The 18644-nt window shown below is 38.2% G+C and overlaps 1 protein-coding gene across 1 annotated transcript; it reads right to left on the bottom strand.

Moving 5' to 3' along the window:
- Window positions 1-252: 252 nt before the first annotated feature.
- On the bottom strand, window positions 253-17356 carry LOC133305004 (DCD domain-containing protein NRP-like). The gene is made up of 4 exons (XM_061505107.1): window positions 17201-17356; window positions 1635-2554; window positions 1430-1546; window positions 253-1343 (listed from the first exon to the last, which is right to left on the bottom strand). The coding sequence occupies exons 2-4, from the start codon at window positions 2508-2510 to the stop codon at window positions 615-617; spliced, it is 1722 nt and encodes a 573-aa protein (XP_061361091.1). The 5' UTR covers window positions 2511-2554; window positions 17201-17356; the 3' UTR covers window positions 253-614.
- Between the last annotated feature and the right edge of the window lie 1288 nt (window positions 17357-18644).

Here is an 18644-nt window from a genome sequence, read left to right as displayed (position 1 = left end):
TACTAAAGTAAGATGATTACACCCATTTTAAAGGTCATGTACTGGGCCAAGAAGTTCAAACATAATAAGGATTATCACAATCATTAAAATATCTGATTAAAAACTTTAAATCATATACCTCTTTCTTTACCGGTTCACCATTCCGGTTTTAAAAATATTAGTAAAATAGATTAAAATCATAAAAACACTGAAAATCATACAGGATATCCTGACATTTAAGATCAAAATGAACTACAGCTCAACCGGGTCTAAACAGATCATAAAAAAATTATCAGCCTAGATAACATGACAACCTTAGTAGCTGAATCAATTGAAAGTTGCTAGTCTATTTTGGTATCCATTAAATAAGCATATTCCAACTAGCTATAAACCACAAATTTGAAAAGTTCCAAAGCTAGTTAGTGCCCTGCATGGTAAATGGTCATTATCAATGGCACTTTGCACATTTTACAGCATTCAAATCTCAGACACAATGTAAAAATGCTTCCCCAGATGTGCCTAAAAGAAAGTATAAGGATTCATGCATACAGTTTTTAAATGTCAGTCAGTCACCAGAACTTAAGATGATCTTAAGGAACACAAGACATACGGGGGAATCAGACTGCACGTTTATTTTAGCGAAGCGAATACGATGGACCAGCAAAAGAATAACGAGATGAAACTGGTGCAGCTGCAGGTTCCAACCTATCTCCATGGTAGTGCTGCATCCTATTATATTCAGACAAAGCATCAGCAGCAGAATATGTTGAGTAAAGCCTATCTTGAACAGTCTCTCTCCTTTCCTCTCTATTTAAAGGTGGCAAATATGGATCCCTTGGTGAAGCGCCATGGCGATAGGCATGATAAGGATCCTCTACATGTTCAGAAATTGCACCACGAAAATAGGTATTATGTTCCCTCTCGCTCAAACGAAGGGGATCAGCACGATGACTTTCTAAATGTGCAGGGAGATTCTTCCTGTAGATAGGGTCCATGTGATGAAGGTGCTCTCTTTCATGATCTCTCTCGTAAGGATCCATTATAGGGTACGGTTCCATTATAGGATTAACTTGAGAAGCTGGAGTCACATTTCTTCTATCTCCTCGGAGACCATAAGCTCGATAACTCTTCTCAGTAAGAAATAAATCACGAGGAGTTTCCTCATCCCTTTCATGAGGCAGCACATTGTAGCCTTTCACATGACTAATGGTGTAAGGATCTCCAGCAGTTCTTTCCCTAGGCAAATGGGGCCATGATTCCCTAACATCATCCCTATCTCGAATTATTGCTTTTGGAGGGGACCGGATAGGCTCTCTGGCTGAACGAATATCCACTGGTCGGAAAAGTTCAGTAAGCTTCCTGACCTGAAACAGGACATTTGAATATCATCTATGATTAAGAATCAAAGAAACTATCAAATAGAAGACCAGAAGCAACATTTGATTCTCACTTGTCTAACAGTAAGTTCTGTTTTGAACTTGTTCTTTTCATTGTAATTTTCCTTGATGGCCTTTTTGAAAATGCTCTCAGGTATCGGGAAACAATCAGAAGCAATATTGAACCGCACCTGAAGGTTGCACCATCAGCACATAAATCATAATAAACAAGGAAACTTCAGGACAAATTAGGTAGGAAAATAAATGAGAGGAAGTAACCTGAGCAGGAAAGTTACCACCAAAAGCACGGGGTTCAAGTTTCATACCACCAGAAGATGAAGCTTTGTAAATCCCATACAATAGCTTCAGATCAAAATCATAAAGAAAAAGCTTAGTCCCAGGCTTAATATCTAAAATGACATCTTTTTTACCAGCTGAAACACCCATGACACGATAGTGGAAACAATCAGGTTTTGTCTTTGCATTGCACATGAAGATGAAACCACCAAGTTTTTCTCTCTTTCTCTCCCTTGATTCAGTATTCCCCATGCCACTATGCTCAGCTTTGTTTGTTCTACTCTGGGCACCCTTGTTTGGCTCCCTATGCTTCTCTTTATTCTTCTGTTTTTGTTCACTCTTACCCAACCTCACGATCTTATTTTTTTGAACCCGATGGCTCTTCCCGATTGGACCTTTGTCACTAGTGTTCCCCTTTTGACTTTCTTTCTCTTCATTCTTTTCAGCCTTCTCAACCTTCTCTTTAGACACTTCATCCCTATTGCCCATTACTTTTATGTTCTTCCTATTTCTTTTGACACTAGTGCTCCCATTTTGACTTTCCTTCTCTTTATTCTTTTTAGCCTCCTCATTTTCATCAGTATTGTCCACTACTTTTATGTTCTTCCTATTCCTTTTCTTTTCCCCAATCTGTTGAGAACCTTTATTTACTACGGTCTTAAACTTGCCAGCCTTACGTTTCTTAATGATTTTAGATTTGGCCTTCAGTGATTGTGGAGTATTCTTGTCACTCAACTCCAGATTGCTTGAACCAGCATGATTTGTATCCTTCTTGCTATCATCTTTTTCTGATGATTGAGGATTAGAAGACTCTTCTGGAGGATTCTCAGTGCCCTTATTCCTGTCTTCAAGTTCCATATTATACAGGGACAGAGCACACAGATTTTCAAAGGCAAATGTTACTGCAACCAATAAAGAAAAAGCAAATATCATTGCCTTTTAACATTGATTGATATTTCACATGTGTTGGTAACGTAATTAGTGTCTAGGTTCATTATACTGGCTATTTGACCATTGAGAGGTGCCTGAATAGTATTTTTGCCCGTTTCGTACGAGATTGAAACCATTTTCCGGTGGGGGGCGATAAGTTCCATGCCCCCCCACGAAAATTTTTTTATATTTTTTTATAACGAGTTCCGCGGATCCCCTATGGGGAACTCATTAATTGTTTTTATTTCCCACTTCAAGTTCTGCGAACCCTCCCGGAACTCACAAATAGTGCCACATGGCACAACTCAAATGAGTACTTTGTTATGAGAGGAAACAACGCTTGTCAAGAAATAAACACAGGCAATCATTATGGTAAGGTGGTGCTTGATACAATGCAAAATAACCTGATTGAAAAGGCTTTCAATTATTTTACACGGACAGATGGTCATGTTGTTTCGGTCAATTTGAGCAAACCCGATTGTAAATGTGGAAGTTTAATTGCACTACAGAATCCAAGCTCTCGTGTCATTGCCGTGTGTACGTTCCGACAAGTCGACTTCTATAAATCAGTGGATCCGGTCTACTCACTATAATACATTGTCATGCGTATTTGGTAGAATGGTGCCCCATTGGAGATGAAGATTATATTCCACCTGCAGAAGGTCCCATTTTTTGTCCTAGTCTGGCATCACTGCGTCCCAAAGGTCGACCAAGGTCAACACGAATCAAGAATGAAATTGGATAGTTGAGATCATGCCACATGGCACAATGTGAGTTCCACGGGGAGTCCGCGGAATTGATTAAAAAAAATATAAAAGCATTTTCGTGAAGGGCATGGCTCATAACTAAACGGCCCCCATCGGAAAATAGTTTCAATCGCATACTAAACGAGCAAAAATACCACTCAGGCACCCCTGAATTGTCTAATAGCCTCATTATATTAGTGATGTCTAGATTTATTGTATAGGCTAACCAAATCATGTAAATAGATTTATTGTATAGCCTCATTATATTTCTGAATAGCTTGAGGAAATCATCAGCAAAACCTTCTGCTTTAAGCATGATTTACAATCTCTAATACTAGGAAAATAAGGCAACTTCAAAACTAGAAAATTAATGAAAATAATACAAATCAAACTTTAATTATTTACAGTTAATATAGTCCATAAATAGGAGACACAGGAAGTATTTCCTTAAATAGGATATACTTTCCTACACCCCCTCAAACTAAAGCGTCCTATAACGACTTTTGAAATATCAACAAGCTGATTACAAGAATTAACAAATTCAATGGTGATTGGTAAAATGACAATCAATTTCTATATGTTTTGTCCTCTCATGGATGACCAAATTTGATGCAACATGTAAAACAACTTGATATAGCTTCATATGATCAATATTTCAAAACTTTTAACTCACGAAATAATTATGATGGACCACTAAAATTGGTCTATAAACGTAAAAAGTGGAAGAAGAGTAAGGCCCAAGATGATCAGCCCAAAGAGCCAACTAAGGCCAATAGTGATAACAACAAGGGAGTAACGAAAAAGGAAGGGAAGAAGGTTGTTAAAAGAAATTCCACGTGGCAAGCACTAAATGGTGAAGAGAATGTGGGAAGGGAAGGCAATGAGAAGTTAGTTACAAAGAGGGAGAGGATGGGAGGGGATTAGAGAATTAAGTAGAATTTTGGGAAGGGGAACCTATTCTAGTCTGGCTGGATGGCCTTGCCCAACATGCCTATATGGCCGCCCGGCAAGGCAACCTTTATTTAGCACGAGGAGCACATTACTCTCTTCTACATATGTCCCCTCACACTTCCCATGCACGAGTGACCTTTAAATATTAAAGGTCACACAACCTCACACTTAGTTGGGCCCATAAGGCAGGAAACAGTTATGGCGTCACACTTTGCGAACTAGGAGGGAATCTCCAACACCCAATATAAAGGGACCTTTGCTCTCTCATGTCCCCATTTTCTCCATTTGCTTGCTATTGCTATTATTGTGCTGAAATCTCTCCTCAAGCCATAACCATAGCTCAATTACACCTCCCCCTTCCACCCTCAGCTAGTCTGAGGCCAGTACATTGACTCTACAGAGCTTTGGTCCATACCAAAGTCTCCATTGTCTCCCTAAGATAAGCATACTTCACCTTTACGGAAAACAGATCCATACTTTCATACTCTCATCAATTCAGAATCACTGAGGATTAATGTGATTTCATTGTTGAAAAGTTGGGTATTTGGTGCTTTTTTGTTTCTTCCTACCATTGTAATGTCTTGTATTTTCTCAACATAGGTCATTGAATTTCCTTGACCAGAGGCCTTAAGAGTTTCATTACTGAGTTGTTAAGAGTCTTTGCCGTAAGGGTACACTTCCCCAATATTTTTCTAGAGATATATATCTTCTGTTTCTTGGTGCCATTAATTGGTATCGAAGCACTTAAACCTGTGAGAGCTCTGAATGGTTCAGTTAAGAATGGTGACACGAGACGAGTAGAATAGATTGGGGAGAGGTTGGGAGAAATTGAGAATCGTACATAATGCATTCATGGGTGCTTGGGAGAAGTTGAACTATTTGTTCGTCAATTGAACACAACGCTCATGGAGTTGAACACAACAGAATTCTAGCAAGGGAGCAAGTTGAGACAGCCTTGATTTGCTTGGAAGGGAGGGCTTTAAATTGGTTTCAGTGGTGGGAGTAGAGAAATCCCACAATTACATGAGCTAATTTTCAATCAACAATTTTTGCATCATTTTCATTCCTCTTCCTCCAGAAACCCTTACAAGGCACTAATGTGCCTTCGCTAGAATGGAACCGTTGCTGAATACAAGGAAAGCTTTGAGCTCCTTCAACACCACTCAGACACACTGATGAAGAAATAATGCAGATGGCATTCCTCAACGGGTTGAGAGAAGAAATTCGGGCAAAAAATACAATTCCATGACTTAACTGATCTTGGGAGGATAATGATGACCTTGACTCAGCGTGTTGCAAAGAGGAGGTTCAAAGTCAGAGCCCTAAACGAGCAAGTGGGCAATGGGTTTATTACTGGTGGAAGGACCATAAACTGGGCATATGTGATGGAACTCACAAGAATGTTCATAGTAGAAAGAAGAAGGGGATGGGGGTTGGAGTGAATGGACAAATATCTGACCAAGCAAATGAGCTAACAGCAGACTTAGTGACAAATAAGAGTCGAGCCCAAGTACGCAGAAGATTATTGAGAGTGGTCTGGTTGCAGAATAGTAACATTAAGCAGGGATATAGGAGATAATTATTGCATGTAACAGAATGGCGGAAGTTAGTTACTATAGAAAAGAGAGTGAGCGAGTGGAAGGGAGTTCGGCAATTTGTGAAGAATGTGGTAATGGGTAAGGGAGAGGTGTTGAGGAGCCCTCTGGGTATCATTTGTGTTTTCTCTTAAGTTTGTTTTAACCATTTTTACTGTTTTTAATCTATAACGTGTTGTCACGGAGAGTTTTCCATTGAATACATATATCAGTTTACAATATTCTATAGTAAATTCATTATCGTTGCATCATTTAATATCAAAGCTCCTGATCCTTAGCGTTGGATGGTTCAGACAACAATGGAAAGACGAGTGGAAAATATAGAGAGGAGAACATCACAGCTGGAAGGAAGAATGGAGGAGTTGTATACGGAGATGCATCAGCTCTGTGAGACGATTCTTGCATATTTGGATAGAGTTGATCAGCGAGACAATGGAAGTGGTACTGGAGGACATTCTAGAGGTAACGACAGAGGGGATGAATTGCGGGTAAACAAATATGGTGGCTTCATAAAGGACGAGGATCGTATTAGAAGGCCGGAAGTCCCATATTTCGCAGGGGATGACCCGTACAGGTGGATTTATTGTGTGGAGAGGTACTTCAGAATTAATCAAATCCCTCCAAAGGAACAGATCGAAGCGACGTCAATTTGTATGGAGGGAAGGGTATTAAACTGGTTTCAATGGTGGGAGTCAAGGAATCCGGCCATTAATAGGGAGCAATTTCGCATCGCCTTATTGCAGAGATTTCATACATCCTCTTCTGGCAATCCATTTGAAGCGCTTATGTGCTTGAGGCAAGTGGATCAGTTTTGGAATATCAGGAGAATTTTGAATGTTGGCAGTACCATTGAGGGATGCTCACGAGGAGGTGATGAAGGATGCATTTCTGAATGGGTTAGGAAGAGATTATAGCTGAAGTGAGGTTCCATCGTGCTACAAACATGAAGGAGGAGAAGAGAAAGAGATGGTGTTGGTGTTGGGGAAGACGATGAACAACTTGGGCCGCAGCGAATCGAATGCCAATGGGCTCGGATCAAGTCACCACACTCGAGTTGCCCTTACCAGCCGCTCCAATAACCTGAATAATGAAGGAGGTGGGTGTGGGAATGTTGGATCACGTAATTGGCTTAATAATCATGGGCAAAACAGAAATGAAGGAGTTCAAACAGAGACCACTAATTCGAACTTGAACTTAGGGCACATTATCGTCAAATATGGAGAGGGGCCAGGGTCTATAGCCACGACAACGGCTTCGATGACCAACAGCAATAACGTCGACAAACGTGGCATGCATTACCTGCAGCTGACAGCAGAAGAAAAGGCAGACCGCCGGCGACGAAATCTCTGCTTTAGGTATGTGTGCCCAACCCGCAACTTCATGTCATGTTATTGGTAGTGGGAAGCTACGGAGATCAACCTGATGATGAGGACCTTCTGCGTACAGATGGGTAAAAGGGTATCGCCAAAATATTCAAGAAATGGTTGTTGTGCTTGTAGATTCAGGGGCTTTGCACAACTTTTTGCATGCACAAGTGGCGGAGGAGCTTGAGCTACCTGTAGAAAGAACCCAGGTGCACGTTGTCACGGTTGGGGATGGTTATAAGGTTTGATATGCAGGGGTATGCCGGCAGCTGATTATGCAGTTCCCTGAATTGGAGGTAGTGCAAGATTTCTACATTTTTTCTTTGTCAGGAGTGGATGTGATTTTGGGCTTCAAGTGGCTCGTTGGATTAGGAGAAATTTGAGCAAATTTTAGATATTTAAAGCTAAAGATACCCATAGAAAGAGGAAATGTTAAGACTCACAGTGACCTGTCATTGAACATGAGTATGATGTCATTTCAGAAGGTGCTTAAGACGTTGAAAAAAGGAGTTACTTCATTAAATTGGGGGAACTAACGGCTTCGGATGACAAATTTAAAGGAGTTCCTCTTCGGATACAAATTTAAGGGAGCTCCTGAGAAAATTGTGAGGGTGTTGCACAATTTTGAAGATGTGTTTCAGCCACCTAAGGAGTTGCCTCCCTCCGAGAGCCTGTTGCCATTAAATAATTTTGAAAGAGGGCGCAGACATACGTAACATCAAGCCCTATCGATACCATACCAGAAGGACGAGATAGAGAAATTTGTGAAAATATTCCAACCCTTTGATCCTGATGAAGAAGAAAGATGGCAACTGGAAGTTCTATGTGGACTTTCGGGCACTCAATAAGGTAACTGTAGACGATAAATTTCCATTTCCAATCATAGATGAATTGTTAGATGAGTTGGGAGGGGCTATGATTTTTTCTAAGTTGGACTTAAAGTCCGGCTACAATCAAAACGAATGTGTGAGGATGATTTTGCTAAGACAGCATTCCGTACACATGAAGGGCACTACTAGTATCTCGTTATGCCCTTCGGCCTTAAGAATGCTCCCTCCACCTTTCGGCATTGATGAATGACATTTTTAAACCATTTCTGAGACTATTTCTTTTGGGTTTTTTTTATGATATTCAAGTTTATAGCAAGGACGTTCAAGTAAACAATAAGCATTTAACTCAAGTTCTGGAAACGTTGAGGCAAAATCAATTGGTTGCCAATCTTAAAAAATTTAGTTTCGGACAGACTGAGTTTGAATATTTAGGCCACATGATCAGTGGAGAGGGTGTGAAAACAAATTCTAGCAAGGTTGAGGTGATGCAACAATGGCCACGCCCTAAGAATCTTAAGGGCTCGTTTAATGGACAGGATAGGATAAGGGTAAGATATCATGAGGCTGATAAGGGTAGGATATGATATGGGGCTGATAAGTCATATCATGTCCTGTGTTTGATGAGCACCTGATTAGCAATCTGATAAGATTATGTAGAAGGAGAAAGGAGAAAGAAAAAACAAAATATAATGCAATAAATACAAATATATTGGGTAGCGTTGGGATATATTAGGTATCCAATATTGGTATCATATCCTATTGAATCCTAACCTAGCTCTCCCCATAGGATAAGAAATCATGTATTGAATAGGATAAAATGAGACAATAGGATAAGATAATCATATCCTATTGACCCACCAAACAAGAGATAAAAGTAGGATATGATAAGTTATCCTTTCCTATCTTCTTTATCTGGTGCTCCAAACAGGCCCTAAGGGTTTAAGAGGTTTTCTGGGTATTATGGGCTATTGTAGACGTTTTGTGAAGAACTATGGATTGATTGTTAAACCCCTTACTCAATTACTCAAGGAGGACAGTTTTCAATGGAATGATCAAGTTGAATTAGCATTTGAGAATCTCATAAAAGCAATGGTGCAACTGCCTAAGCTGGCTCTTCCGGACTTCGAGAAACAATTTATAGTGGAGACGGATGCCTCAAGTTTGGGAATGGATATTGTGTTGATATAGGATTTCATTCTGATGAGACCTTGGGATGCACAACCCCAAAAGCTAGTTCAAATGGTGGGAGTGTCCAAGGCCTTATAAACCCCATATTAATTTCCCGTACAACCAATGTGGGACTCCAAGGCCCATACTTTGCAAATGGAACCCAACATTCCACCACGCTTCCTTAGTGCGTGCCCCCACGCACACTTCACGTGATATGGATGCTCTGATACCATTTTGATGGAACCCCCAACAATTAACAACAAACATAACAGCAAATGCCTTCTACTATGTCTCCCGGTTGCAATCGAGCAGTGCGGATGGTGATGCCGGTATTGCAATGTTTGTCAGGGGCTAGTAAAAGACTAGCACAAAGTCAAACGCCATAGGCACAGGGGCTGCGAAGCGTGGTGGAATATTAGGACCCATCTGCATGGTATGGGACTTGGAGTTCCACATTGGTTGTATGGGCAACTAATGTGGGGTTTATAAGGCCTTGGGCACTCTCACCCTTTGAGTTAGCTTTTGGGGTGGTGCATCCCAAGGTCTCATCAACTGGTATCAGAACACTTCTAATCTGGGATGCTTCTGGTCAAAAAAAATTAAAATAAAAAAAAAATAATGGAGAACAAATTGGATGTTGTGGAGCGTCACATGGATCAATTGGAAAGAAGCATGGATCAAGTGGAAGAAGGAGTGGGAAGGGTGGAAGAAGCTGTACGTCAATTGTAGGAAACAATTCTGAGATTTCGAGATGCAATGGGTCAGCATGACAAAAGAACTGACAGTGGAAATCTGAATGGAGCGAGCGGAAGAGTAAATTTGGACAAAATAACAGGAAACAAAGAAGAACAAAATACAGCAAAAATAGAACAACTACTACAAACACCAGAAGATGACGAATAAAACGTAGATCGAAAAACCAAAGGAGTGGACAACGTTGTCATTGCAAAAAAAGGAAAAAAAATAGAGATGCAGAAGAAATTGCAGTTGGAGAAGATGCAGAAAAAGGAGAAGAAACGAAATAAAGAAAAAAAAAGAGGAGAAAAAAAAAGGAAGAAGAAAATGTAGCAATACAAAATTGAAAGAGGACATTCGGACAGAGGTTCGTCTTCATTTTTCCTCTAATTAGGATGGATGATGACCCTTACGCACAGAATAGAAGAGAGGCAGATGGTGAAGGAACAGGTCAGGTTTGTAGCTGGACGAGCCAATAATGGGTCAGGTTATGGAGGGACGAGTCACACCAGAATAGCCTTATCTAATCGGGCCTTTGATAATATTGAAGTGTGGCCCAATGATGGGAATAATGAAGTCAGATATGGGCAAGGTAATGGGCTTGAATCAGGAAAATTTACAAGGGTTGCACTTACAACCCATTCAAATAATTCAAACAGTGAAGGAATTAGGAGAAGGGGTGCTCGTTTGCAAATTAGGCCAAATACTTATCACCGTGAGCCCAGTTCCAGTGGCATTACCCAAACTAATGGGGTTCAACAGCTACCCAGTGAGTCCAATCCCAATCTAGGGCACACCGCAAACGTGAATGGGGAAAGCCTAGGTTCAATAAGGGAGTCCAGCGACCAACGATAATGACGATGACCGACGCAATGTGAGATACTGACGATTAATGGCGGAGGAAAAGGCAGAAGATGAAGTCGAATGTGGGGAAGTGGGTAATGCTGCTGAAGTGCAGTCCATTCAATTAAGCTTGCTTAGCATGGTGGGCCATAAGCCTAGTTGTTCATTCAAATTCTGGGGAGAGATCCATGGACGAAGAGTGGTGATCTTGATAGCTACAGGTGCAGCGCATATTCTGAAAGCCAGAGCAGCAAGTGAGGCAATAGAGGAAGTGTATCAGGGACAAGCAGAGGACCCAATCACATTTCAAGCTAAATTTCAGCCACCTCTTGTTTGCACCATGTATGGAAGTGAGACTGATTTGAGGGGAATCAATTGGGAATATACTAAATGTAAGGTTCATGAAACGAAAACTTTGCAGTTGCTAATTGGGTCAATATGCTTCAAGCAATGGGATCCTAGTGGATGTTTACTCACATCACCCATTCTCTTCCTCACTGATATGAACAAAGAGACAACACCCAATGATCTATTACAATTAGCAAATGGGTCAATCACAAGTTCAAGGGCCAAGAAGTTTAAAAAAAAGCTCTTAGTGGGCTGATTCAAGAAATGTGCGCTAATCATGAAGACATCAAGTCCAAATTAAATCATAATCAAAAGTTAGTTAATGTCATCAATGCAAAGGAGGTTGAGTGGAATAATTAGCAATTTTCAATGTCATTAATATTTAGTGGGCTGATTAGAGTCATTAATAATGCTTAGTGGGGCTGATTAGCATTTTCAATGTCACTAATGTTTAGTGGGCTGATTAGAGTCTTTTGCTTTTTCCAAGTTGTCAACTTTAAATTAGTGTCTTTTCAATTGTTAATCTTTTCCTATTCTTGGAGGGATGTTCCAAGTATAAATAAGGGAGGATACAACTCTTGTAATCAGATTTCGAAGTTATAATATAATAGAGAGGTTTCTTCTCTTTGGTTCTTATCTAGAACTCTGAACTTATCAAGAAGTTTATTCTTGTAGCGTTCAAAACAGACTTATCACTCACCTTTCTTGAGTGTGGCATCTTTATCCTTCTTATACCTGTGGTTCTTATCTTCCATAGATGACGGGTCAAGGTTCTTTATCTCGTTTTAAATTCCTGATTGTAGAAACGATCCTAACTAAATTGGTCTTGAGTCTCACTATTCTTAGTGAGGTTCATATCACTCACCTTGAGGACAAGGTGAATTTTTAAAGGGGAGTATTGATGGTCCTGAAATGTATTGAGTTAGTTAATTAGGAATTTGCTAGAAAGTTCTTAATGATAGGATAAAAGGAAGGGGAGTGTGTGTAGTGAGGTATACATGTATTCAGAGAATTTGGAGTACGGTTTAGGGAAAAGATCTCTAGGGATCTCTTGAGGCCTAGGTCTTTGGCTTTGAGAGTGAGTTGAGACCTTTGGTTTATCTTTTGTATTAGTGTCTTTCTGTTCTTGGTTTATCAATAGGTTAGTGTGTTGTAAGTCTGTAATTTGGATTATCGAGTCTGTTGCATTGGGTTCTGTTTTATTGTAGTCAATGTTATCAATGGAAGCATTTGTTGTTATGTTTGTTGTTAATTGTTGGGGGTTCCATCACATTCCAATTGCTTTTTTAAGTCATGCATTTTCAAAGACTCCCAGTCACTTGTCAGTTTATGAACGAGAGTTGAAGGCTATTGTTTTCGCAGTGCACAAGTGGAGGCACTATCTTTTAGGAAGGAAATACATTATCAGGACAAATCAGCGCAGTTTGAAGTTCCTAACTGAACAAAAGTTAATGGTAGAAGGTCAACAGAAATTATTGCAAAATTATTAGGTTTTGACTTCGAAATTCAATACAGGCCAGGGGTTGAAAACAGGGCAACATACGCCCTTTCGAGGGTGATGGAGTTTGAACAATTAAATATCCTTTCTAGCCCCAGTTTACAAGAGTTGGCAGAGGAAGTGCTGGAAAACACAGCCATCCATAAGGTGATGTTGGAAGTAATGTAGAACCCAGCTGCTTATCCTGATTATAAGGTGGTAGGAGGGTGTTTGTGGTTCAAGGGCAGGTTGGTTCTCCCTCAAAATCCCTATCTATATAGTTGTTACTTCAAGATTTCCACTCTTCTCCTTGGGGTGGTCATTTCAGCGAGTTAAGGACTTTTAAACGGCTAGCTTCTATGTTTTATTGGAAGGGAATGCGAATAGACTTGGCAGCATTTGTTCAGGCCTGTAACACCTGTCAGCAACAAAAAAATTCCCATCTTTCTCCAGCTGGACTGTTGCAACCTTTAATATTCCTAATAAGTTTTGGGAGGAGTTATCTATGGATTTTATAGATGGTTTACCAAAACCCAAAGGAGTAGATACAATTTCGGTAGTAGTGGTCCGCCACCTTACGAAATTTGCTCATATTCTTACATTATCACACCGTTACACAGCCCAAGAAGTGGCAGCAATATTTGTAAGTAAGGTGGTTCGGTTGCATGGATTTCCCAAGTTCATTGTTTCTAATAGGGTAGGGTGTTTGTTGGTAAATTTTGGGGTGAATTATGTTATTTGGCAGGCACTAAATTGAAGTTCAGTTAGGCATACCATCCATAAACGGACAGTCAAACCAAGGTGGTGAATCGGATATTGGAAACATACCTACGTTGCTTTGTAGGACAGCATCCTAAGAGCTAGGTAAAGTGATGTCGTGGGCAGAATTTTGGTTGAACACTTCTTTTAACAAGTCTATTAATATGACTCCCTTTAAGGCTTATATGGCCGTGACCCTCCTATGCTGATATAGTTTGAGGTGGGCAGTACTAAATTAGAGGCAGTGGATCAACTTTTGAGCATGTGTGACGCTGTTTTAGAGGAATTAAAATAGAACTTTTGCAGAGCACATGAACGCATGAGGATTCATGCTATTAAGCACAGACGGGAAGGGGAGTATGCTGTTGGGGAGAAAGTCTATTTAAAGCTACAGTCATATACGCTTAAGTCGTTGGCTAGACGCTTAAATCAGAAATTGAGTCTAAGGTTTTATGGCCCCTTTGAAATTCTTCAAAAGATAGGGTCAGTGGCTTATGAGCTTAACCGACCATATTATGCTCAAATACACCCTATTTTCCATGTCTCATAGCTAAAAAGAGCCGTGGATTCTGCTGTGGAATTTGTGAAGTTAGTTAGTTAGTATAGAAGAGAGAGTGGAGGGGAGTAAGGCAATTTGTGAAGAATGTGGTAGTGGGTAAGGGAGAGGTGTTGAGGAGCCCTATGGCAGCCATTTTTACCGTTTTTAATCTGTAACATGTTGTCACATAGAGTTTTCCATTGATATATATGAATACATATATCAGTTTACAGTATTCTTTAGTAAATTGATTGTGGTTGCATCAATGTGACACTGCACACAGGGTAGGGACGCAATTATGGTTAAGTGTGTATATTAGTTCGGTGCTTAGATTTTGTTTCTACCCAAACAGAGTTGGTTAAGTCTTGTATTAAATCTGTTGTAACAGACTTTAACTATCTCCAGTATTCAGTTAAGAAAGTTGTCTCCAACTGTTCTTTACTGATTGTATAAATATAAGAACTCGAGCTTGAGTTCATTTTAAAAATAGAAAATTCACAGATTACAGAATGGCTTCCTTTTCACTCAATCTCATTTTCTTCCATTTTCCTTCACTTTCTTTCACTTTCTCATCCAAACACAAAGATAATAATGAGGAATACAGTAGAGGAAAAAATTATATGCTTTTAAACACTGAAAGGCATTAATACTGACACAATAGCATCAAAACCAACATAAATAAACATGTAAACTCAACAAAGAAAGTACAATGCTTAAGACCATTTCGACACAATATACTTATGCATCTACCCAAAGATCCACAAGTTAACTTTGAGTAAATTACCAAAAGCAGAAAAAATTAATTAAGGCTGGTGATGAATGTTTTAATTTATTCAGATCTGCATCTTTCAGCAGTTCAGCATGAGATTTAAACAAAGCCAAACCATTTGAAACTTTATAGGTTGTATAGTTTTAAGAGTGTAAGATATAAAATAAAAATTAAAGAAAAAACAATATAACAAATATAATAGGATCTTTAACAATAAAAACTCTATCCTGTTTTCTTGGCACCAAAACAACATAGAAGGAAAGAATTTATTTTCCCAAATCTTGCTTCTGATTTGACAATACAATATGGACAGAGGAATAAATAAGCATAACCACAAATGGAAACTTAAGAAGTATACACACACAGGGCCCTGCAATACACAATTCCACAGAACAGCAACACAGCAAAACAGTAACCAAATTAGAACATGCAGTAGATCCATATATATTAGTATGAAAAGAATTAAGTCTAACTTAGAAAACTCAAACGGCAGAAAATGAAGGTTGCAACATCTTTTATATTTTGGACATTCGAAAACAGTACTAAGATGTTATTAAGATATTGTTCTGGTATTTGTATTTAGTTATTCTAAAATCAAACTATGAGCACCATACTGAGATGTTGGAGTGACACAGTTAGTGTCTGTGTCCAATAGGTCTTGGATATGTATATACATTGTTCTCATCTCTGAAGTAGTGCTGTTTTGTAGGTAAAAATAGTAATGATAGTATAACGAACAAATCGTAATAAGGTTCACAAATTATTTAAAAGAATATGCCCAGTAAACTCTTGTTGCAATACCGACTCACTCCGCTGTCTACATAAAACAGCATATACTTTGCACCATTCAACTGAAAATTAAGGTGTGTACAGATGGAAAATACAGAAGTTTAAGGGGGTGGAAAACAGAGCCAAAATAAGTGGGCCTTTGAGAAAACAGATCCCACTGCAACACAGATTTGTTGCTATGAATTTGAAGGATAAGAATAAATTAAAGAAAAATAAGAGATTGTGCATCCTCAATGAACATTTATAAAATGTTGGGTGGTAAAAAGACTAGAACTCAATTAGTGAAATGGTTTTTATAACACCTAAAATATGGTTAAAGGAAAATTTTCATAAGTTCATCCTAGATTACATAGATTTTTAATGTTAAACAAAAGTGGCATTTCCATTATTGTATTAGAATTTAGAAAGCTGCATATAGTCATATATGACAGATGGTGTTTATAAAATTCAGGGGCATGGGAGGACCATGTAAAGAATAGTCAAATATCAAAAAACACTGCAAGGGAGGTGACTAGCACCACATAAATATGGGGTATGACCAAAGAAAGATACTCAAAATTGGACACTATTGTCCTCGTCATACCAACAAATAGTTATCCGTACCACAAGCATGTCTATGCAGCTTTAATGCTTATAGTTATATCTGTGAATGCTGAATACAGACATGCACCTGCATGCCTGAACACTGCATTTTTATTGCTCATTTAATCTGGCTCCAAAACTAAGGTAAAAAGGAATCCACATAGTTATTAAAATTTTACAAACTATAGTCATACTACGTTTTGCAACATGAAATGCTTCTTAGAAGGATACAATGGTGTTCATCTAGAAAGTAATCCATATAAAAGCACAAAACTTTACTCCTTATCCTCTCACCTTCAATAACTTAGTCAGGTCATGCATGTAAATTTCAAAATGTTGAATGACTCATTTACTCTCAAAATTTATTTGCTCTTACATGTTCAATTAGAATCGAACTCTATATAACAAGTGAGTATGAGGTCTATATACTTAATTCAAGGGGTTTACTTAAGTCAACAAAAATTAGACCTCGCATGGTTTTAAAAACAATAGTAAAGTCCTCAACTGCGGAAAAAAAAAAATCATTTGAGCGTTTGTCAGCTGGGTTACAACAAAGTGATCATATTCATGCCACATATTTCTCAAACGTAGCAGCAAACTTGGTAAAAGCCCTTCCTTTACAACTTGAATTTTCTTCTTGTTTGGTGAAATTAACAAAAGAGCATGCCATTATTTTACATTTCTACCACCGCATACCATTTTTCCACCATTACCGCAGATGGATTCTTACTTTCATTACCGTTATAAATGTTAATCCCCACACCCCCTCCCCAGTAACATTAAATTTTTTTAATAGTATACAAAGTCCTCCAACACCATGCAGCAACCTCACAATTTTTGGGGGTCCTGAGAAATTGAAGTGAAGCAACCAATTTGCAGAAGAAACACAGAATTGAGAATTCCATTCAAAATTGGGAACCAAAATTACCCAGATAATAAATTCAAAAAATAAACAGTTATCGACCAAATGGGTATCCTAGAAACTACTCAAATTCATCAAATTGAGATTCCCATGTTCCTCAACCAAACACATTTAAGTGTCATTCATCATCTAAAACAAACCACACACACACAAAAAAACTGTAATCGAAACCAAGTAGTAGTAGCCGAGAGAGTGTGTACCTTCGAGAACGGAGTGAAGCCGAAAGAGATCCGAACGGTAGAGAAAGAGAGAATGAAGACGATGAAAACCCTAGGTGGCGCTTCAAACTTGAAACGAACCCCAATACTCTAAACTCGACCTCAAGGCTTTCATTCTGATATATATATTCTATAGTATTATAGCAAATAAAACAGGATAACGTACTCTTAACTATTAAGCGGGTTATAAGTATAATTTTTCTCAATTTTTTTAATGTGAAAAAAAGTAGTTTCATTCAGATTATTTAATAGGTAGATTTTATTTTATAATAAAAAGTGTATTGTTAGTATTGGTCATAAAATAAAGGTATTTATTAATTTTACGTTGTTAAAGATATTTTTATTTTATGTCATAGATATAAATATATGGGTCTCTTTAATTTTATTTTTCTTTATTTTTTTATAATATATGAGTCTCATATACTTATTGCTATAACATAAAATAAAATATCTTCAACAATATGAAATAATTTTTTTTTTTTTTTTATAACAGAAATAATATTTTTCCTTATGAAATTTTCGCACTCATTGCCCTGCTCAAAAATGATTTTTCATTTTCACTTTATCATATATATTTTTATGTTATTAATGTCTACTTTATGTTTTTTTTTTAAGAACATACTTATCAAATTGTCAAAAATATAAAAGTATTTTTTTTTTTTCTAACGCTCAATTCACGTTCTATTGTTCTTTTACTTGAACAAATTGAGCATTCACTGTACCAACCAAAAAGTCGATCAAAATGTCGAGCACATAGAATTAACTAAAACGAAGGGCCTGGCTAATTTATTTTATGGAGTTCAATAATTTCATGTGATAGAAGAAAAATTTTCTTTTACCATAAAGACGATATCCACCCATTTATAAAAAAAAATACAGAAATTGATGTATGTATAGGAAAAAAAATAATCTCCTATAGCATAAAAGAAATTTTCTATTATTTTATTCCGGTTAGCCATCCATTTATTCAATAAAAATGGATGATAAATTGGAAACCTCCAAGGCTAAATTGGGTGAAGATTAATATTGATGGGGCAGTTGAAAGGAATACTGAGGCTGCTTGTGGTGGGATTATTAGATCTGATGATGGCTCTTGGTTGGAAGGTTTTGAGTATCATATTGGTGCTTGCACTCCTTTAATGGAGGAGCTTTGGGGAACTCTAAAAGGTCTGGAATTAGTTTGGCAACTGGGATTTAAGAAGGTAGAACTAGAAGGAGATGCTTCTGAAGTATTCTCTTTGCTTGCTGATTGCAATGCAGCTTGTCAGCCTCGTATAGTGGTTAAGATACAAGCACTCATCGGTCAGGATTGGGAGGTAACGCTTTCTCATATTCCAAGAGAAGCTAATTCATGTGCAGATTGATTGTCTGCTCTTCACAAAGATACTGGATTCTGGAGTCATAGAGTTATGCCGTTTCACCTTGC

This window comes from Gastrolobium bilobum, unplaced genomic scaffold, assembly GCF_033153095.1.
Source record: "Gastrolobium bilobum isolate Gb01-03AN ecotype WA unplaced genomic scaffold, APGP_CSIRO_Gbil_v1 utg66792, whole genome shotgun sequence".
Classification (NCBI taxonomy): domain Eukaryota; kingdom Viridiplantae; phylum Streptophyta; class Magnoliopsida; order Fabales; family Fabaceae; genus Gastrolobium; species Gastrolobium bilobum.
This window is presented reverse-complemented; position numbering and strand designations above follow the sequence as displayed.